The sequence below is a fragment of the Muntiacus reevesi genome, chromosome 6 (genome assembly GCF_963930625.1).
Source record: "Muntiacus reevesi chromosome 6, mMunRee1.1, whole genome shotgun sequence".
Classification (NCBI taxonomy): Eukaryota; Metazoa; Chordata; class Mammalia; order Artiodactyla; family Cervidae; genus Muntiacus; species Muntiacus reevesi.
The window spans coordinates 41,947,138-41,970,840 of NC_089254.1; the positions used below are offsets into that span (position 1 = coordinate 41,947,138).

Here is a 23,703-nt window from a genome sequence, read left to right on the forward strand (position 1 = left end):
TTCCCCAGTGCTTCAGTAGTAAAGAATTCACCTGCAATGCAGGAGACCTGGTTTCTGTCCCTGGGTCGGGAAGATTCTCTGGAGGAGGGCATGGCAACCCATTCCAGTATTCTTGCCTGGAAAATCCCATGGACAGAGGAGCCTGGTGGGCTACAGTCCATGGGCTTGTAAACAGTCATAACAAGAAAAAGAAATAAGAGCTGTATTCACTGGAGACAGGCACTCTGCCAACAGAACTTAGTCTTTCAAAGGGAATAAATGTGAAACTAGTTGAAAGTCCTATTTATGCCTTATTGAGATGGATGGATTTAACAAAAATACATGAAAGTAAGTTTTAAAACTGCTTTTTAGCTTCACACTTACCAGAATAATTTGCCATTTTTAAGGATTCATTTTCCTGCTAAGATTAGGGCTGGGGAGAATTATGACCAAAAATTGCTCCCAGCTGCCTCCGAAGTTAATTTCACTATTAGTTTGAAGAGTAATTAGGAATCTTTAATTGGCAATAGACGAAGTCATTTATGTCTCTCTACCTACCACTACACCAAACCTTCAGAGTACTTCTGACATTGCTGACAATCAAGATAGCCTACTAAATGGGAAATTACATGGAAAAAATCCCAGTTTCCTCCTCAAAATCAGCAAAGTTTGGTGAGGGGAGAGGCAATGCTTGTCAGGGGTGATAATAAAGTAAATTTGGTATTTATTGAAGGTTTACCAAAATTATTGGATAGCAGCAAAGAACCACGTGGTGCCTGGTCTAGAAATGGGGCCATTGACCAAATTTTACTTCTGGTCTCAGGACATTTATATTTATATAATCTTTATCAAAGCCAACCATATTTCATGTCAATATTTGCAATTGTCATTTAAGTTTAAGGTTAAAAACAAAGGACTCTTTTTACTCATCAGTACAGCAAATAAGATTTTTCCATGTGTTCTAAGCCTACTGGTAGAGGCTTTGGTTTGCCTTTACTGGTATTACTTGTGGATCCTATTTTTACCCAGGGCTGCTGGTAACAATGCCAAAGTTGGTTCTGCAATTCATATTCCTCTTCCACAGGTCTACCACAGTGGTTAAGCTGGGTTTCAGGGTGTTCTCATAAACATTTTTTCTACCCATTTATTTTTGGTAAACCCACTTTAGCTTGTTCTACAGTGGTTGCTTGGAAGGCCTCTTGTCATTCACTCTCATGTCTAACCCAGCAGATGTTGGTTCAGCAAGCAAATCCTGATAAATAGGCTGCTTTCCAGAGCCTAGAAGATACTAACTCTGCTGGCAAGGAAGACCTCAGCCCTTAATGGCTTTGTTAGGGTTTTGGTGAGGACTTGGGCTTTTATTCATAGTGATGTGAGAAACAAAGGATCCTGCCATCTGGAAGACGGCAATCCATCTGGTAAAATGACAGATCTGACTTATATTTTAAAGTCACGTGGACTTAGGACAATATTGGGATAATCCAGATAAGAGGTGATGGTGGCTTAGACCAATGTGGTCACAGTGAGGGAAGAGAGGGGAGGTGGGATCCTGGGTATTTTGAAATGAAACTTTATTCCTCTTTTAAAAATCTGAGAAAATGCCACAACCATGCATTGTCAGTAATTATTCTAAATGCTAAATGTCAGGAAATTATTTCTTCTGCCTGCCCTCAAGTATTCTCTGTGGTTTTCCATTCTTCCTAGGATCTCCATCTCCTTGTTTACATGGAGTATGTAAGGGGGAATGTAGCTCTCCATTCCGGGTCTTGCTGGTCCTAAAGGAGGATATTACCTCAGTGTTCCATTATAAGAAGTTCAAATCTTAAAATCTTTCACATTTTTATGTGTTGGCAGACACAGCTCTAGGTCAAACAAGACAGTATCTTATCAGAGGATGGAAATAAAGTCAATCCAAAATTTCAAAGCACTTTTACTATAAGAGGGCTCAATATTCTTATGGCTTCCCTGGTGGCTCAGATGGTAAAGAACCTGTCTGCAATGCAGGAGACCTAGGTTCGATGCCTGGGTTGGGAAGATTGCCATGGAGAAGACAATGGCAACTCACTCCAGTATTCTTGCCTGGAGAATTCCTTGGATGAAAAGCCTGGTGGGTTACAGCCCATGGGGTCGCAAAGAGTAGGACATGATTGAGTGACTAACACTTTCACTTTCATACTTTCAATATTGCTAAATCATTTTGGGTTTCAAAATCACTGCAGATGGTATCTGCAGCCATGAAGTTAAAAGACACTTGCTCCTTGGAAAAAAGCTATGGCCAACCTAGACAGCATATTAAAAAGCAGAGACATTACTTTGCCAACAAAGGTTCATCTAGTCAAAGCTGTGGTTTTTCCAATAGTCATGTATGGATGTGAAAGTTGGACTATAAAGAAAGCTGAATGCCAAAGAATTGATCCTTTTGAACTGTGGTATTGGAGAAGACTCTTGAGAGTCCCTTGGACTGCAAGGAGATCGAACCAGTCCATCCTCAAGTATATCAGTCCTGAATATTCATTGGAAGGCCTGATGCTGAAGCTGAAGTTCCAATACTTTGGCCACCTGATGCTAAGAACTGACTCATTTGAAAAGACCCTGATGCTGGGAAAGTTTGAAGGCAGGAGGAGAAGGGGACAACAGAGGATGAGATGGTTGGATGACATCACCGACTCAATGGACATGAGTTTGAGCAAGCTTCGGGAGTTGGTGATGGACAGGGAAGCCTGGCATGCTGCAGTCTATGGGGTCGCAGAGTCAGACACTGCTGAGCAACTGAACTGAAACTCAACATATTTAACGAGCTCATTATTTCCCATGTGTTATTAGATAACTAACTTTGTTGCTGCCTAAAAACGACCCCAAACCCTAGCAGCTTAAAACAACAAACTTTGTTATCTCACAGTTTCTGTAGGTCAGGAAGCCAGACGTGGTTGGCTAAGTCCACTGCTTCAGGATCTCTCACAAGGCTGCAATAAGGTATTGACCAGGGCTTGGTGCTGTAGTCTCATCTGAAGGCTCAACTGGAAAAGTATCTTCTTCCAAGTTCATATGGCTTGGCAGGATTCAGTTCCATAAGGACTGAGGGCCTGAGTTCCTTGCTGGCTGTCAGCCAGAGGCCACTCTTAATTACTTGCCATGTAAGCCTCTCCAACATGGCACCTTGCTTCCTCAAAGCCACCAAAAAAGAGTCTGCTAGCCTGACAGAAGTCACAATTACTTATAACCTAATTATGAAAGTGACATCCTATCATATTTGCTACATTCTATTGTTAGAAGTAAGTTACTAAGTTCAGCCCATACTTAGGGAGAAGAGTTTACACAAGAACATGAATATCAGTAGAGGGATTGTTGGGTGCCATTTTAGAAGCTGGCTTATTTATTTGTGATATATTAGACATTGTTCTAAACCTCCTTCATAAAGCTTTCATGGCTAGGAGGGTACAAAAATGAAAAAAAAAATCGGTAAGATGTACACTGTGTCTGATATTGCTATCTACTGTTGAAAAAAAAACCAGAAATGGTTTATTACTGTTGTCTGCTTGAAAGCAGAGAGATGTCATTTTAAATACAGAGCCAGAAAGGTCTTATAGCCGTCCCAATATATTGTTTCCACCCCTGTTGCTGCCCAACCCTCACTTTACCCTACATACGCCAGGTTTGAGGATTCTAGGCAGATGGCAGCATAAATGAGGCTGGAAGGTACCATGACTAGCCAACAGAGCATAGCAGTTAGAAGCATAGGTTTGGGGGCTAGCATGTCTGTGTTTAAATCCTAGGTGTGTGACTATGAACAAGTTGTGCCTCTACTTTATCTGTAAAATGAGGATAAATGTACATACTAGCTTATATGATTCTTGCACATATACTTGTTAGAACACCTAGAAAAGTTCTTATGCAGAGATTCTAAGATACCAAGATCCCATCGAGATGAAAAAGCTAATTTAACAGTAATAAGGATACCAGAGAAGGAACCATTCCATTGACCATGGATTCTAAGCTGTTAAAAGAAGGGAGGAAATAAGACTGGATCTTTATGAAGGTAAACATGCTATTCGTTAAGAAATCATATATACCAGAGGGTTTTAAAAAAAATATTTGGAAGAAATTATCAGCAACTCAGTTATTCAGTAGCTAAAAGGGAATCATGGATAGATGTATACCACCTTTCATAAACTTTACCTAGTTCAAAGAATTTCTACATATTCAAGAAGTCTTTGTGTCATGCTACTTCTCAGGTATGAACTAATCTGCATATTTTATTTGTTGCTTCTAGTTTCTTTTGTCCGAACATGTTTGTTTCTCTTCACAGCTTCCACTTGCTCTACTTAGAATTGAGCAAAACCTCTTCAGAACATTTTGCTAAAGATTAAAATAAAGGGCAAGTATTATGCTAAAATATAAAATAAACACACTTTATAGTTTTATAAAAGCATAATTTAAAGACAAATATAAATATCAAAGATAGGTGAACCTTAATTGCCTATTAACCTATGAAAACTGGACTCTTCTTGCAGAGGCTTCTCTTGTAGCAGTAGTAGTGGTAGCATTATTATTGTTGTTGTTTTTCCTGAGGAGTCCAGTTACTGCAGTACCTCAGGAAGAGTTAGGGATGAGTGAGTACAACTGAGTCACAAGGATACAGGGAGTAAACAGTGATCAGGAAGCAGGAGGAGCAAATGAGGACTATACTTTCTCGAATTTTAGCATCCAAGGAAAGGAGAAATAAGATGACAGCTTGAGGGTCATCAAGGTCAAGGGCTTTTGCTTCTTTTTAGGATGGTGAAATCTGAGCTTATCTGTTGAGAGGGATGAAATGAAGATACTGCAGAGAAGCAGTAATTAGTAGGCAAAGCTCTTAGAGGAGTAGGAAGGGAATCAGAGGGGACCCACGCATGGAGTGGTTTGATTTGTAGGTTTTATTTTGTTTCAGCTTTCTGTTTTTAAAAAGCTTTCCAGGTGATTCTAACAAATGGTTAGCCTTGAGCCCAACTAGCCCACACTGCCTGTTGTCCTCCTCTTGATTTCTTGCCATCTCTAGGAAGTTTCTCAGAACATTTCAGCAATGAGCGATATCTGCCCCTCTAAGTGAAATGCACTTAAGTTGCTGGGCTTTGGTGGAATTCAGTTATATTCTCAGGCTTGTTCATTGGCTTTAGATGGGTTATCCCTTTTCCTTTCAAGAGCTGACTCTTTATCACATGAGTGATAGAGTCAGTGGGGTCAAGAGGAAAGCTTGGTAACCTGAACATGATTTTTTTTTCTAGAGTTGAAGAAAGTTCCAAACAACATTCCTCCAGATATTGTTAAACTTGACTTGTCACACAATAAAATCAACCAACTTCGACCCAAGGAGTTTGAAGATGTTCATGAGTTAAAGAAATTAAACCTCAGCAGCAATGGCATTCAATTCATAGATCCTGGTAAGTTCCACCAATAGCCCTTTTAACAGGCCACAGGTATTCTCTGGCAACATTTATAGTAAACACAATTTAGTTTTTGAAAAACTAAAAAGAACTTTGAATTTAAATTAATATGACGCTTAAATTAGAATGGCAAGAAATATTTGCCAAATTGTTGCTTTATGAAGTATGTAATAGTGTATATTACTAAGCAACAGTTATTAATTGGTCAATTATTCAATTGACCCAAAGAAGTGTTTTGTAGACTATATTTTAAAAATAAGAGTATGTGGCTAATAATATGCTACACATGTTGTGATTTTTTTAAAAGGAAATTCAGATTTGGCATTCTCTTTGCTATTTATTAAGTCCCAACTTGTTTAAAGTAAGACTTTAACAGTAAATTTGAAACATTCTACTAAGCAGAATAAATTAAGTTCATAAAATTAAGCATGCTCATAAATTAAGATAAAATGTGCTCAATTTAGAGCCAGATAGATTTTAACCTAATCCTGGATCAAGATCAATTCTTTTTCATCCTTCAAATCTCTTCTCCATTTGCTAAGCAAAGCCTCTGATAAGAATGAACATGGTAAGTTAACACACTGAATTTAGAAAGAACTGAGAGTGATTACAATGTTGATCAGGTTTGTAATGTACATAATATTTGTGTCTTCCTAATTGAGAAGCCCACTGTTTAAAAATGTGTATTAATGCATGTATGCTATCCTAAGTCACTTCAGTCATGTCCAGCTCTTTGTGACCCTTTGGACCGTAGCCTGCCAGGCTTCTCTGTCCATGGACTTCTCCAGGCAAGAATACTGGAGGGGATTGCCATGCCCTTCTCCAGGGGATCTTCCTGACTCAGGGATAGAACCCAGGTCTCTTGTGTCTCCTGCATTGGCAGGTGGGTTCTTTACCACTAGTGCCACCTTGGAATACTATTTTGTTGTTATCTTTCTTTTTTAAAAAATTAATTTATTTTTTTAATTGAAGGATAATTGCTTTACAGAATTTTATTGTTTTCTGTCAAACACCAACATGAATCAGCCATAGGTGTACATATGTCCTCTCCCTCTTGAGCCTCCCTCCCATCTCCCTCCCCATTCCACCCTCCAGGTTGATACAGAGCCCCCGTTTGAGTTCCCTGAGTTACACAGTAAATTCCCATTGGCTATCCATTTAACATGTGGTAGTGTAAGTTTCCATGTACTCTCTCCTTACATCTCACTCTCTCCTCCCCTCCCACCCCATCTGTGTCCTTAAGTCTGTTCTCTATGTCTATTCCTCTTTTGCTGCCCTGCAAATAAATTAATTTGTACCATCTTTCTAGATTCCACATATATGTGTTAGTATATGGTATTTATCTGTCTCTTTCTGACATATTTCACTCTGTATAATAGGCTCTAGGTTCATCCACCTCATTAGGCACACAAATGTGTGCCTTTTGTGACTAAGTAATATTCCATTGTATGTATGTACCATAGCTTCTTTATCCATTCATCTGTTGATGAGCATCTAGGTTGCTTCCATATCCTAGCTTTTGTAAATAGTGCTGCAGTGAACTTTGAGGTAAATGTGTCTTTTTCAGTTTTGGTTTCCTCAGGGTATATGCCTAGTAGTGGGATTGCTGGGTCATATGGTGGCTTTATTCCTAGTTTTTTAAGACTCTCCATACTGTCTTCCGTAGTGGCTGTTATCCATTTACATTCCCAACAGTGCAAGAGGGTTCCCTTTTCTCCATACTCTCTCCAGCATTTGTTGTTTGTAGACTTTTGATAATGACCGTTCTGACTGGTGTGAGGTGATATCTTATTGTAGTTTTGATATGCATTTCTCTGATAATGAGCGATGTTGAGCAATTTTCATGTGTCTGTTAGCCATTTGTTTGTCTTTGGTGAGATGTCAGTTTAGGTATTTTAAAATTGAAGTATAGTTGATTTACAATATTGTGTTAGTTTCATTTGTACAGAAAAGTGATTCAATAATACATATATATTTTTTCAGGTTCTTTTCCATTATAAATTATTACAAGATGTTGAAAATAGTGACCTGTGCTACACAGGAAACTTTGTTGTTTATTTTATATATAGTAGTATATAGTTTCACTGACTTACTAACTCATTATTTTAATCTCTAAGCCCATCCACATGGCTGCAAATGGCAATATTTCATTCTGGCTGAGTAATACTCCATTGTGTGTATATGTGTGTATACATAAACATTCATCTGTTGTTAGACACTCAGGTTGCTTCCATGTCTTGGGTATTGCAAATAGTGCCTGCAGTGTTATCCTTTCCCCCCTTTGTTCAACTCAATTTCAGAAAAGTATGATCTTTTCTACATTAACAAATATTTACTGAGCATCTGGAAAATGTCAACCACTTTCCTTGGTAAATCTTCTGGAACAAAAAAGCATCTTAGAACTTTTAAGTGGTCATTTCAGGCTGGTCATTTAAGTCAAAATGACCTTTAAAACTTTTAAAATAAATACCTTCTATATTTCAGGGTTTTTGAGTTGAAACACTGCCAAAGCAAACTTACTTTAATGACGTATGCTGGTAGGTATACAAATGCAGTGAAATACATAAATCTTTAAAAGGCAGTGTGAATAACAGTCTCATAAAATGCCAGATATTATTGCAGAAAAAGGAAAGAAGGCACCCCCCATTTTAGAATCTACCTCCTTTAAGGAACAAATGAAAAGTAGCTTTCCAAAGTGCCCAAATACATATGGTTTAAGCAACAACTTTAGCATTTTCAAAATAAAATATAGGAATGTTTACAGATGCTTTCAATCTGAAGGGCTAACTTCTGTTAAGAAAAGTAAACAGTGAGATGATTGACTCATAAATGTTAGCAATTTTTTTTGAATGCAGTCTTTTCAGAACTATCATTGCGAGGGCTGACCTTTTGCTCCTTCGCAGCAGCCTGCTCCTCACTCCCTCCTCCTCCCCACACCCAAGTCATTGCTTTGCACCAAAATATAATTCTTTCGGGGGGGGACTTCCCTGGTAGTTTAGCTGGTAAAGAATCCTCCTGCAATGCAGGAGATCCCGGGTTCAATTTCCTGGGTCGAGAAGATCCCCTGGAGAAGCGATAAGCTACCCGCTCCAGTATTCATGGGGTTTCCAGATGGCTCAGAAGGTAAAGAATCCATCTGCAATGTGGAAGACCTGAGTTCAATTCCTGGGTTGGGAAGATCCCCTGGAGGAGGGCATGGCAACCTACCCCAGTATTCTTGCCTGGAGAATCCCCATGAACAGAGGAGCCTGGCGGGCTACAGTCCATGGGGTTGCAAAGAGTTGAATGCAACTGAGCAGCTAAGAACACATGGATTTTGTCTGAAAACAAATGATATGAAAATGGTTAATGGTATTGGTTTGAGAGTGTATTTTTAAAATTCAACATAAGGGCACTGTATACCCTAACCAAAAGTATTTTAAAACAACAATGAGAAAATGTTTAAAATAGAAACAAAATATTTAAAATCAGGATTTGCCTGTTATAGCATACCTGGTCTATTCATATTAACTGAAAAAGGGATAATTTATGTTTAGATTTCTTTACTCTCAGAGAAGGAAAAATAGCTTTTTGTTGTATGATTTTGTGTTATGTGTTCAATATTTGTTTTAATTATCTACCCTCTGGTGAGATTAAATACATATGAATTCAAAGCTGATACCTACCATAGCTTGCCAAAATACAACCAGATGTATTCAAATATTGATAAATTTTTTTTTTTGGTTTTGGACAATACAATAGTATAATTCCTTCCCCATAAACTTGGAAATGGCTTGTTTTCTAGGCATTTTCAGGGTTTATTCATGTCCCAAAGAGCTGTCAGATTTCTGAACACATTTCTCATTTTTTGTGCACTTATGTCTTACATTGAAATATTTTCCTAATTCATGTCTTTCTGTGGCATTTTTCCAGTGAGTATTAAAAAAATGCACATGAGCACAAATTACATTTTTTAGAAAGTTAACTTAAAACTGATTTTTCAAATAAAAAATTGCACTCTAGTTAATCAAGCGGAGAGCTTTGAGTAAAAACATGTTTCAGAATTTTGCATTTAGACATGTATACTGTTAGGGAAATATAATTAAAACCAGAGCCCTCACTCAGTACAGAAATCCTCTCCACAAAGTAGTAGAGAAAGAAAATTCTTTCATTATTGAATAAGCATTAAATCAGAATGTGATGTACACAACAGGCAATCTGCTAAGAGATTGCAGAGGCAGAAAGAATCTTACCCTTTATGTAGCCAAGCAGAATACAACCTAGCATATATGTGTTTTCAGGATACATGTTTGATCCCTGGGTAAGGAAGATCCAACCCAGAGAAGGGAAAAGGAAAAGGGAAAAGCTACCCACTCCAGTATTCTGGCCTGGAGAATTTCAGGGACTATACAGTCCATGGGATCGCAAAGAGTTGGACACCACTGAGTGACTTTCACTTTCACTTTCAGTCCTTAAGTAAGACTTGACAGCACCACTTGCCAAACATAATTCATTCTAAAACCTTACCGAGCAATTGGAGTAGCCATCTGTGGTAGCTAATTGGTTTTATCAAGAAGAAAGCAAACTTCTGTCTTTATGACAAGAGGTAATTTTGCGCCTTAAAGGCTCTACTCTCCCACAGTAAGTGGGAGGCAGGAGTGTTTCCTCCCTTGATGTTTCCATTTCAAAGAGATTGTTCCCAGGTGTTGTTTGTTTTTTTTTTTTTAAGACTTTAATGATTTTTATTTTTTGAAAATATACAACATTTAAGTAGTTCTCACATCTTACGAACTTGCAATTCATTTCATAACCTTACAAATTACCGTCATTAATTTCTAGTCAAGAGATGATAAATTTCCAGACAACATACAATGGCAACACATAAAATGGAAACAATGCATGTGCCCACAACACAGCAAAGAGGCACAAAACCAGGATCAACAAATACAATGACAGTTAAAGACGTTTCAAAAAGGCAATAGTATATGAAACCTACTCCATTTCAATTATGAAATTAAAAGCCCAAAGAGGACCATGATCAAACACAGTGATGACTGTTAACACCAAGAGACAGGAGTTCAGAAGAATGCAGTGTATCTCCTGAGGATGTCTGTGTCTGGTCATGTGAGTGACAGTCCCTGGCCTGCTGGCACTCTACCCCAAGTGCTTCAATCACTCATATGCTGTAAAACTCATTCTTAGAAACTTCTTAAGAGGATCCATTTCCCCTGTATTATTGCCAAATCCACATTCAAAACAGAAAACAGGAAAACTTTGAAATATGTAACAGCAATTGCATTCACATCTCAGGGGTGTCATTTCTTAGAACGGGTGGTAATATGTTCTACCTTGCCATCTGCAAAGTCTTTAAAATGCTATCTCCTGTCATTCTGAAGGAGACATTCTAAAATAATCTAAAAAAGAAAGTCTATCCACATAAGTTTTCTGAAATTCTGGGGGAGGGGGGTTCAGGATGGGGAACACATGTAAATCCATGGCTGATTCATGTCAATGTATGGCAAAAACCACTACAATATTGTAAAGTAATTAGCCTCCAACTAATAAAAATAATTGGGGAAAAAAAAATATTTGCCTTACCCCTTAGCAACCACAAGTCTGTTTTTCTATGTCTGTGAGTCTAAATTCCTTTTTAAACATTAGGATATAAAAGTTTGACATTTGGATCAGTCAGGATCCACCCTAAGGGGAAAGAGATGGCACCCACAGGTTAGGATATTTTGAGGAAACTTTTAATTTACAAAGGAAATAATTACCAGGGTGGACCAGGGTTTACAGAACCACAGATGTTCCCATCAGCGCAAGGAATCCAGCAGCAGTTGAGGTGTTAACTACACCCAAACCTGAAAGGTGAAATCACAGATACTAATAGAGAGGAAGAAGGAGAAGCAGAACATGGGGCAGAGAGAACTTCCCTGGCAGTCTAGGGATTAAGGCTTTGAGCTTTCACAGCAGTGGGTACAGATTCCATCACTGGTTGGGAAATTCTGATCCTATCTGCCTCATGTGCCCAGGTTTTTAAGAAGGATGTTCCTCAGAGAGCTGAGAAAGGCCTCTTTAGTCTTCGAAAGGATGTGTATACATCCTTTCAAAAAAGAAGAGAAACTACTTGGAAGTTTTCTAAAGTAAGAACCCTGAGAAAAAGGAGGTTAAGGAAAATCTTTTCCTTTATTTTCAACAGCGAGAATTGTCTCTTACTTTTAAATTTGTCCTTATAAATACAGTGCACTTAACCTAATTACTCATTGGTTTAATAAATATTTTCTGTTTCTAGCTGCTTTTTTAGGACTCACACATTTAGAAGAGTTAGATTTATCAAACAACAGTCTGCAAAACTTTGACTATGGTGTGTTAGAAGACTTGTATTTTTTGAAACTCTTGTGGCTCAGAGAAAACCCTTGGAGATGTGATTACAACATCCACTACCTCTACTACTGGTTAAAGCATCACTACAACGTGCATTATAATGGCCTGGAATGCAAAATGCCTGAAGAATACAAAGGGTGGTTTGTAGGAAAATATGTTCGGAGTTACTATGAAGAATGCCCCAAAGACAAATTACCAGCATACCCTGAAACATTTGACCAAGATATGGAAGATGATGAATGGGAAAAAGTACATAAGGATCACACAGCAAAGAAACAAAGTGTAAGAATCACTATTGTGGGATAACAGAATTGTTCTTGTTGCAACTAGTTTTGCCTTTGCTATACTGGTGTTGGAAAACTGCATGTTTACATTTTGATTAACTGTATTACTTATTTATGCAGGATTATTCAACTAAAGGAAGGTTCCCTTGATTGTTATTATTGTGTCAATATAGTAATCAAAGGAATACTCTTATCCTGCTTGCCTGCCTGTTTGCCGAACAGCTTTTGATGATGATTCCACACTGGTAACCTGCAGAAGTTAGGTCCTAATGATGGCATTAGATTTTCATAATGTCCTGTATAAATCTTTTTACTGCTTTTTGAAAATAAAAAAAAAAACTTCGTTCATTTTTACATGCTTTTCAAGAGTTGCCTGCACATAACTAAAGATGATCAAAATGAAGAGATACAAATGATTAGTAATAATAAAATCTTATTCTCTCCCCTCTACCCCCCTTTTTCTTTCACTAAGTCAGCTTATGCATTGAATAAATTTCCATGTTTGATTCCTGTGCACTCCAAAATGAGGTCCTGGTAAACCCAAATTCTCCGCTATTTTTCACTGATCCTTGCAAAAAAAAAAAAAAAATGTCAAGCTAAACTGGAAGAATTGTCACATGCAATAAGCCAAGAATCTGAGAATTACATTAGAGACTGGTTAGAAGACCAGACTCTGAGAAGCAGTTGTACGTGGTGTGAATCATGAGCCCTGAACAGGTATAGACACTAATAAGTGTGGAAACAGCACTGATGTTTTAACAGAATTTAGGCTATGGAACCGCCTGTCAGTGGGAAGGATCTGAGCCCTTCCTGCTAAGCTAATATGTGAAGGGGCATAAAACAGGATGAAATTAGGATTCACGGTCAGGATTTGAGATGAAAAGCAAAAAAGAAATTGATATCAAAAGCACCTGAGGGAGCAGGCGGTATGGAAGAGAAGCCCTCTGGGGTTGCAGGTTAAAATCAGCTCACCTAGAAAAACAGATCACCAGAAAGAAAGGAAGTATTTGGAGACTAACCCCTTCAGTTTGTATTTTGATAGCACTATTGGATTAGAAAAATAAAATGAAATATATACATATCATTAGAAATACAACTTTTTTATGCAAATTTCCTTTTTCATATTGAGTTGAATATATTTTCATTTCTTATATCAAGGTATTCGTACACAGTTTAGCAACTGATCTTTGATACTTGCACAGATTTCCAAAGTATAGAAATGGTAAGTAACAAACAGTATTGAACATGGTTTTTTGGCTGTGCCATGTGGCCTATGGGATCTTAGTTCCCTGACCAGAGATTGAACCCAGGCCATGGCAATGACAGTGCCCAGTCCTAACCCCTGACCACCTGGGAATTCCGTTGAGCATTTCTGAAGTACCTACTAGAGCTCAGACACTGTGCTAAGAGCGTCACATATTCTTTTTCTAATTCTTACAAGATCCCCCTGAGGTACATAATATTATCTGCCTTTTCTAGATGAGGAATCCGAGGCATAGAGCATATACTTTTTCTCCTGAAACACCTGTGAGGGCAGGAGACAATCTTTGGGTCAAGTCAGTTAACTCTGTACTAATATGTATAGGAAACCAAGAGAGTGGGAAACAGAATTGCTGGAGCTTGTGGTTCAGGAAATGACACTGCATTGTAAGGTTCTAACCTCTATGCCCTTTTTCCTATGGTTTGGGTCAGGGTGGAGACTTAAGAGACGCCGGTTCTCAAAGCAAGTTCTCACATTATTCAACATGAGATATTAAAGGCAGCTGTTAAATTTGAAGTGTTACCAGAGAGATGTGATAAATTTACTTATTGTTGATGAGCACTTAGAGTGGAATATTAAAGAAAACATCCAAGATTTGACAGTGGAGAAAGCCCAGGTGGGCCCATAGTAGGAGACAAAGGCACACAATGGACATGTGAAGGTTCTGGAAAGGAATAAGGATATTAAATCTGATTCAGAGAAATGACCCAAATTACTCTCTGGTTTAGTTTTTGGAGGCTAGCTGGGAATTTTATTGGTTGATTTTTATGTTCAGGATTATCCCCAGGGATCTGTTTGGAAATAAAACTCTGGAACACATTGTGATACAAACTGATCTGGATCATCCAAAAGTAAGTTGTTTAGAATCGCTACTATCTTCCATGGCCAAAATTTAAGTATGTTTTTAAAAGCTTAAGATTCCTATTTTTCTGTATCAGAGTTCATACTTTTCTCAGGGAAGCATTGCTGAACAATTAGTTCCTCTCCTGCCAATTTCTTACTTATCATCATTTAAGAACTTGTCTTTGCAACTTCCTTCTGTTCAATAGGTGATGAAATTCAAGAGTTTTTTAAAAGCATATTTTATAGTAGTCAAAAATAATACAACCCTGAGATCTCCATATTTGAACACATATGTTTAAATATCACTTGAATTTTTATTCAAATACCCAAGTGTTTGCTTTTTTCAACTAGTTCTAAGATTCTTTGGTTTTTTCTTTTTTTTTTAAGTAAATCACATTTTCTACAAGCTAAGGTCTCCTGAGTCCTAAGTCTGAGTCAGTTTTGACCTAAATCTTGACTCGTTGAGGAAGATATTTAATATTAAATAGTGTGGATTATTCATTTATTAAACATTCCCTTCCCTGGAGTTTTCACCGTGGATCAATTAATACCCATTTCTGAGAAATCTGAACAAGGCTCCTGCTCTGGCAAATAGAAGCAATTCAGAAATAAGAAACTACTTGGCTAAATTCTGTGAGATTTGGGGGCTTCTTTCTGCAGGAGGCAGAGTATTTGGTGAGTGGATGGAGAGATGTAATATGTATCAGTCAATAGTGTAACTAATCAGTATAAATGAAAGAATCAGTAATAATAACATAAATATGGTAGGCAAACTAGAAAATTACTTCATAAATTCTATTCCAAAAAAAATTAAGTATTTTATTCTATGAATTCTAGAAACATAAACATGCAACTTTGGGAGTATTTACAAGTCAAGCTTTTGCTGAACTGATCTCATCTTGATAGTCATTGAGTCAGTGTAGAAAAACTGCAGTCAAGTGGAACCTCTCATCCCTTATGAATCTGTTTTGCTCAGGTTCAAAAATGTAACTGCTGGACTTAAAAATCACTATGTGTATCCTTCACAAATGTATGCTCAAGTGTTTCATCATATACTCTGCATCAGTTCAGTTCAGTGCTACATCACATTCTCTGCATCAGCTCATTTCAGTTGCTCAGTCATGTCCGATTCTTTGCAACCCTACGGACTGTAGCATGCATGGCCTCCCTACCACCACCAACTCCCAGAGTTTACTCAGACTCATGTCCGTTGAGTCGGTGATGCCATACGACCATGTCAACCTCCGTTGCCCCCTTCTCCTGCCTTCCATCTTTTCCAGCATCAGGGTCTTTTCAAATGAGTCAGCTCTTCACATCAGGTGGCCAAAGTATTGGAGTTTCAGCTTCAGCATCAGGCTTTCCAGTGAATATTCAGGACTGATTTCCTTAAGGATGGACTGGTTGGATCTCCCTGCTGTTCAAGGGACTCTCAAGAGTCTTTACCAACACCACAGTTCAAAAGCATCAATTCTTTGGCACTCAGCTTTCTTCATAGGCCAATCCTCACATCCATACATGACTACTGGAAAAATCATAGCTTTGACTAAATGGATCTTTGTTGGCAAAGTAATGTCTCTGCTTTTTAATAAGCTGCCTGGGTTGATCCTAGCTTTTCTTCCAAGGAGCAAGCATCTTTTAATTTCATGGCTGCAGTCACTATCTGCAGTGATTTTGGAAAGTGAAAGTGAAGTCACTCAGTCGTGTCTGACACTTTGCGACCCCATGGACTGCAGCCTACCAGGTTCCTCCATCCATGGGATTTTCCAGGCAAGAATGCTGGAGTGGGTTGCTATTTCCTTCTCCAGGAGATCTTCCTAACCCAGGGATTGAACCCGGGTCTCCTGCATTGTAGGCAGATGCTTTACTGTCTGAGCCACAAGGGAAGTGATAAATAAAGTCTCTCACAGTTTCCACTGTTTCCCCATCTATTTGCCATGAAGTGATGGGACCAGATGCCATGATCTTAGTTTTCTGAATGTTGAGTTTTAAGCCAACTTTTTACTTTCCTCTTTCACTTTCATCAAGAGATTCTTTAGTTCTTCTTTGCTTTCTGCCATAAGGGTGGTGTCGTCTGCATATCTGAGGTTATTGATATTTCTCCCAGCAATCTTGATTCCAGCTTGTGCTTCATCCAGTCCAGCGTTTCCCGTGATGTACTCTGCTGCTGCATCATTTCAGTCGTGTCCGACTCTGTGCGACCCCATAGACGGCAGCCCACCAGGCTCCCCAGTCCCTGGGATTCCCCAGGCAAGAACACTGGAGTGGGTTGCCATTTCCTTCTCCACATGATGTACTCTACATATAAGTTAAATAAGCAGGGTGACAATATACAGCTTTGACATACTCCTTTCCCAATTTGGAACCAGTCTGTTGTTCCATGTCCAATTCTAATTGTTGCTTCTTGACCTGCATACAGATTTCTCAGGAGGGAGGTCAGGTGGTCTGGTATTCCCATCTCTTTAAGAATTTTCCACAGTTTGTTGTAATCTACACAGTCAAAGGTTTTGGCATAGTCAATAAAGCAGAAATAGATGTTTTTCTGGAACTCTCTTGCTTTCTTGATGATCCAGTGGATTTTGGAAATTTGATCTCTGGTTTCTCTGCCTTTTCTAAAACCAGCTTGAACATTTGGAAGTTCATGGTTCACATTACTGTTGAAGCCTGGCTTGGAGAATTTTGATTGTTACTTTGCTAGTGGTGAGATGAGTACAATTGTGTGATAGTTTGAATATTCTTTGGGATTACCTTCCTTTGGGATTGGAATGAAAACTGACCTTTTCCAGTCTTGTGGCCACTGCTAAGTTTTCCAAATTTGCTGGTGTATTGAGTGTAGCACTTTCACAGCATCATGTTTTAGGATTTGAAGCTCAACTGGAATTCCATCACCTCCACTAGCTTTGTTCGTAGTAATGCTTCCTAAGGTCCACTTGACTTCTCATTCCAGGCTCTAGAGTCTGGCTCTAGGTGAGTGATCACACCATCATGATTATCTGGGTCGTGAAGATCTTTTTCGTATAGTTCTTCTGTGTATTCTTGCCACCTCTTCTTAACATCTGTTTTCTGTTAGGTCCATACTATTTCTGTCCCTTATTGTGCCCATCTTTGCATGCAAAGTTCCCTCGGTATCTCTAATTTTCTTGAAGATATCACTAGCCTTTCCAAGGCTATTGTTTTCCTCTATTTCTTTGCACTGATCACTGAGGAAGGTTTTTTAATTTCTCCTTGCTATTCTTTGGAACTCTGCATTCAAATGGGTATGTCTTTCCTTTTCTCCTTTGCGTTTAGTTTCTTTCCTTTCACAGCTGTGTAAGGCCTCCTCAGACAACGATTTTGCCTTTTTGCATTTCTTTTTCTCAGGGATGGTTTTTATCACTGCCTCCAGTACAATGTCATAAACCTCCGTCCATAGTTCTTCAGGCGTTCTATCAGATCTAATCCCTTGACTCTATTTGTCACTTCCACTGTATAATCTTAAGGGATTTGATTTAGATCATACCTGAATGGTCTAGTGGTTTTCCCTGCTTTCTTCAATTTAAGTCTGAATTTGGCAATAAGGAGTTCATGATCTGAGCCATAGTCAGCTTCTGGTCTTTTTTTGCTGACTCTATAAAGATTCTCCATCTTTGGCTGAAAAGAATATAATCAATCTGATTTCATTATTGGCCATCTGGTGATGTCCATGTGTAGTGTCTTCTCTTGTGTTGTTGGAAGAGGGTGTTTGCTGTTTACAAGTCAAGCATTTTCTGAACTGATCTCATCTTGCCAGTCTTTGAGTCGCTGTAGAAAAACTACAGTCAAGTGGAGCCTCTCATCCCTTATGATTCTGTTTTGCTCAGGTTCAAAAATTCAACTGTTGGACTTAAAAATCACTATGTGTATCCTTGCCAAATGTATGCTCAAGTGTTTCATTGTATACTCTGGCTACCTATCATAATATTTGAACAGGCATTTCTCAGCCTTGCTCTCATCTGTCTTTTAAACATTTTAAAGAATATGTTAAAGTTAATTTTCTTCTAAAGTTTTTTGTAGATAAGGATTACAAGTACAACTCTTGTGGTTACTCAGCCAAACAACCTAAAATATCAGCCAATATTTTCCTTCAATCTAACAAAAAGTGAGAAAGTCAAACTTCTTACCAGAAATGTGTATAACTTTAGGCATATCAATAAATCAACTGACCTCAGTTGGGGGGAAAAAAAAACTGGAAAAGCTGAAACATCTCTGAGATTAGTTTTTTAATCTTTGATAGACTCAAGGTTGTTGAAATGAACAGTGATTTTATTAAACAAGCTATGGCAACCAGACAACCCCCTAAGGCCTGCTGCCGGCAGCCCTGGGAACTGGCCCCATCCTTCAGCTGGTGAATACCAGCCTCAAGACCTGCCAGGCCTCACAGCCAACCCAGTGGGCCAATAGCCACTGAACAAGGCAGGGTCTTCCCACCAAACTCACCAGGGACCAGCCATGTCTACCAGACTGCCCACTGTCGTTGGCCCTGCCACAACAGAAGGACCCTCGCAGCCCACACTGAGGACAGCCCTAGAGCATTTAACTCTGGTAACCAGTGGGGAGTGTGCTGCTCAGCCCCATAGGACATATCCTACATAAGACCACTTTTCCATGATTGTTAAGTTTTTTTACATTTCCTAAACACATAGAAATAAAAACAGAGAATTAGGCTTAATGAGATAGCAGAGGAATACGTTCCAAATGAAGTAACAAGACAAAACTCGGAAGGAGGACTAAGAGAAATAGAAATAAACAATCTGTGCAATAAAGAATTCAAGTTAATGATCGTAGAAGTGCTCAATTAATTGGGAGAAGAATGAATGAACACAGTGAGAAGTTTAACAAAGAGTTAGGGAAAAAAAATAAGGAATATCATAACTGAAATAAAAATATACTAGGAGAAGTCAACAGTAGATGAGATAATACAGAGGAACAGAACTGGAAGAGTTCACCCAACCTGAAGAGAAAAAAACAATTTCTTTAAGGACACTTTAAGAGACTCCTGGAAAAACATCAAGTGTACTAACATTGGGCTTCCCAGGTGGTACTAATGGTAAAGAACCCACTTGCCAATGCAGGTAGATGTAAGAGATATATATGGGTTCAGTCCCTGGGTTGGGGAGATCCCCTGGAGGAGGGCACAGGAACCCACTCCAGTATTCTCCAGTATTCTGGAGAATCCATGGACAGAGGAGCCAATCAGGCTGTAGTCCATAGCATTGCACATTCAGTCATGACTGAAGCAACTTAGCACACCTGCATGTACTAACATTTGCATTATAAGAAGAAGAGAGAAAAGGGCAAAAAACTGACATGATAGCTGAAAACTTCCCTAACCTGGGAAAGGAAACAGACATTCAGGTCCAGAAAGCACCAAGAGTCCCAAACAAGATGAACTCAGAGGTCCATACCAAGACACACTATAATTAAAATGGCAAAAATTTAAAAAGAGAATCTTAAAAGCAACTAGGGAAAAACAACAAGGGAACTAACATAAGACCATCAGCTGTCTTTTCAGCAGAAACTCTGCATGTCAGAAGGGAGTGGCATGATGTTTTTAAAATGATAAAGGGAAAAAGAATACTCCAAAGGCTACCACTCTGATTCAAGGAAAAGACCAAGAGTTTTAAAGAGGAGCAAAAGCTGAAAGTAACTGGGTTTACAAGAAATGTTAAAGGGACCTCACTAAGTCAAAAAGAAAAGGCCACAACTAGAAATATGAAAATTACAAAAGGAAAAAATTTCATTGGTAAAGGCAGGTATCCAGTAAGGGTAGTATATCAACCACTTACAAAACTAGTAGGAAGATTAAAAGACAAAAGTAGTAAAATTATCTTTATCGACAATAAGCAATTAAGAGATACACAAAAAGGTATGAATTGTGATGTCAAAAACAGTAAACTTGGAGAGTAAAAGTGCATTCAAACTTAAGAGAATAGCAACTTAATCAAATATGTATAAATATTACTCTACATACACTTCGTGATAACTACGAAACAAAAGTGTTAAACAGGTACACACACACAAAAAAAGAGGAAATAAATCCAAGCAAACACTGAAGATAGTTACCAAATCACAAAGAAAAGAGAACAAAAGAAGAAAAAGTAATAAACTGGTTTAAGATGGCAGACTAAGTACCTGTTTCAATTTTCTTTTCCTACCCAAATTACCGGAAACAAATTTTTCTAATCTATCATGTCCTTGGAAAATGACAGGGATTGTCTTGGTGGATCAGAAATTAATAGCTCCTAAAAATCCAAATGCGAACATACCAGATTGAATGAGGAACGTTCAGAAGACGGCTGCTGTAAAAGATGGAACAGCGTTGTCTTTGTGAAGGGTGTGTCCCAGAAGTTAGAATATGTAGGAATAGTAACACCATTCTCACTAAAAATACAAGAAGATGATTCAAGAACAAGACAAGAGAGCAGCATATCCTTGCTACCAGAAAGAGAAGTAGAAGATATAAGAATAGGAATGAATGGAAATATTTCCAGATGACATGATAGTCTACCTAGAATACCCAAAAGAATCAACTGACAAACTCTTAAAACTAGGAAGTCAATTTAATATATGATCAGATAAAATGACATTATATATAAAGCCATCACTTTCTGCAGCACCAGCAATAACCAGTCAGAATAACTCCATTTTGTATTTTTCTTTTTTTGATTAAAAAAATACAGATTTAAAAAAAAAAAAAAAAATTACAGGTAACTGTTGAAAGCCCTTGTGAACCTCTTCCCCATTTCATTCAACTCTCTCCATCTCAGAAGTAACCGCTATCTTGCGTTTGGAGTTTTTCATTTGCATGCTTGCTTTTTACATTTTGCTGTCTGTGTGTGTGTCTGTATATGTGTACACAAGTGCCCTTAAATATACAGTATTGAAATTATTTCAAAAAATGAAGTATATAGTATTAGTTTACACATTGAAAACTTGTATACAAATAGTATTAGATTATATATATATATCTTTCTGCAACTTGCTTTCACCCATTAATATCTTTATCATTCATATTGATATTTTGAAATCTATTTTTTCTCTCATTTCCAGAAATATATATATGGAAACTTAAAAATATACCTCAAAGGACATACGTTTTAATGCAATGGGCTGAATGTTTGTGTCCCCCCAGAATTCATATATTGGAATCCTCACCCCCAATGTAATGCTATTAGGAGGTTGGACCTTTGGGACATAATTAAGATGAAATTCTCATGAATAGGATTAAAGCCCTTATACAAGGGATTTCAGAGAGCTCTCTCTCCTGCTGTCTAGCATATGTGGATACAGGAAGAATACAGAAGTCAACAACCAGAACAAGGCCCTCACTAAAACCCAACCAAGACTAGGCACCCTGGTCTTAGACTTCCAGGCTTTAGAACTATGAGAAATAAGTTTCTGTTTACAAGCCACCCAGCCAAAAGAGAACTTTATTATAGCAGCCTGAACTAAGACAGTTAAATACAAACTTTACAAAGCAAGTTAGAAAACTTGGAAATAATCTTAGTGTCCATCAGTAGGAAGAAAGTTAACTAACTTATGGTATAGCCATAGTATGGTATTCCCTAAAATCAGGGAAATGATTTTAAGTACTTAAAAATAATTTAGTAGTTCTATATGTACTGACATGAAAAGATTTTCAGGATATAAAAGAAAATATAAAACAATATTATCCCTTTAATATTAAAAATTAAAATTGTGTATTTTTAATCACAAATGCTTAAATGTATTTTAGAAAAACAGAAAAAGTGATAATGTTGAGTACCACTGGGTAAGTGAATGGGTTTGAGAGAAATGAAAGTAGATTTTTTCTTCTACTGTCTATTGTTATTATTTCTTTAGTGGGAATATGTCCTTATATTGTGGATAAATTGATGGTATATCGATACACAAATGCTAGACAAAAAAAAAAATCATTGAGAATGACCAAAGGACCAGGTCTCAGGGCATACAATCTAGGAAGAGCTGACTCTATTATAGGACTTTTAAATAGTTTTAATAGGCATTTTCATGGCCTAAGACTGTAACTGAAGTTTCCATTTTAAAATACAGGGAAGCAAGACAAACAGTTAATAAACATACTTACTAACAGATCTCAAAGTTTTCAATCGGAGAACACAACCACGAAAATTCAAGCGCAGCACGTTTAGACGCCACCTTTGCAAAATAGACACTATATATTTATCTGTGATTATATTTCTTACTGCAGAAAAATCAATCTAAAAAGGATCAACAAAAATGTTAAGAAATGAGAAAGATCTTTGGCATGTGAAATTTTAAAATATTTTTAAAGCATCAAAGAACTAAAATTTCTTTATCGCATCACTCTTTTTTGTTTGTTAGGGTTTTTGTGGTCATTCCCAGGTTTAATTACAAACAGATTCCAAATGTCCAGTCCAGGTTGACAGCTGGGAGGGCAGGGATCTCACATTCACCCCCAACAAGAGTCAATTTGTCGTGGAGTGCCTGGATGCCCACCCCTGCATTCCAGGTGAGCCCCAAGTCTTCCCCCTACTTCAATGTCAATGGACCCTTCTGCATTCATCACTAATGTGTGCCTGCTTCTTTTTTCATGAGCACAAACTATACATTGAGTGCTCGACTATGGAAAGACAATATAGTATGTGGATTATAATGGATTTTCCATAACTCATAATTTTGTGGGGGTAGTTCTAGAAATAAGGAAAGATGATCTGAGTGCAGTGTATAAAACTGAAAAGCACAGAATTTTCTGTAACCTCTGAATGGCCAGGGCTGGTGGGTAAAAAGCAAGATAGTATTTTTTTATTGAAGTATAGTTGATAAGAGTAACATAGTGTTAAAATACTACCTTTCAGCTAAAAGGTTAAGTGTACTGAACATCCTATTTCTTATTGCTTTCTGAACAAAGTTATTCTTCATGCTAAAAGGTTTAATACAGTTGTGTTACATTTGAGCACTCACAAGTAAAGACAGACATAATTGCAAATGAAGGGCAACAGATAATTGTGGAAAGAGAAATTTGCTGAACATTAACTTCCTGCTCTGGCTTTGCTCTTCACTGCCATGTGCTCATATTTTCTCCATCTTTACCCAGTGAGGTCTCTGGGCAGGAGTGCTGGCTTTTTCTGCCAGTTTTCTGTAAGATTTGCCCTGATTTAATGTGGTACATATTCCTTCTTTCCCAGACCATTTGGATTCAGTTTATTTCTTCTTTATGGGTTTTCCAAAGGAAAAAGTGACACCCCCTAATCTGTCACATAAGTAGGAGATTTATTGTTTTAAATCAGTGGTTCTTAGTGTGGTCCAGAGACAAGCAGCATCAGCATCACCCAGGAACTCACTGGAAATGCAAATTCTCAAGCCCTTCCTCAAAAGTACTGAGTCAGAAACTCTGGAGGTGGCAACCAGCAATCTAACAATCCCTTCCAATGATTCTGATGCATTCTCAAGTTTAAGAATCCCTGCCTTCAACTAAAAGTTACGTCTAAGACAAGAATACTAAATTTGGTAGCTAAGAGGTGTTAATTAAGATGAGAACATTTTTAAAAATTATCAT

At 37.9% G+C, this 23,703-nt stretch overlaps 2 protein-coding genes across 2 annotated transcripts in view; one reads left to right on the plus strand and one right to left on the minus strand.

The window, feature by feature from the left end:
- The window catches only part of LRRC17 (leucine rich repeat containing 17), a 33,962-nt gene extending 21,529 nt beyond the window's left edge, over nucleotides 1–12,433 (plus strand). The window contains exons 3-4 of the mRNA XM_065938440.1: nucleotides 5,241–5,396; nucleotides 11,671–12,433. Of these exons, the coding sequence (XP_065794512.1) occupies nucleotides 5,241–5,396; nucleotides 11,671–12,068 (554 nt within the window). The 3' untranslated portion in view covers nucleotides 12,069–12,433. The remainder of the gene's footprint in view (nucleotides 1–5,240; nucleotides 5,397–11,670) is intronic.
- FBXL13 (F-box and leucine rich repeat protein 13) overlaps nucleotides 1–23,703 on the minus strand; it is a 215,503-nt gene that overhangs the window by 121,366 nt on the left and 70,434 nt on the right. Inside the window, exon 9 of the mRNA XM_065938466.1 lies at nucleotides 22,252–22,384. Within this exon, the coding sequence (XP_065794538.1) occupies nucleotides 22,252–22,384 (133 nt within the window). The remainder of the gene's footprint in view (nucleotides 1–22,251; nucleotides 22,385–23,703) is intronic.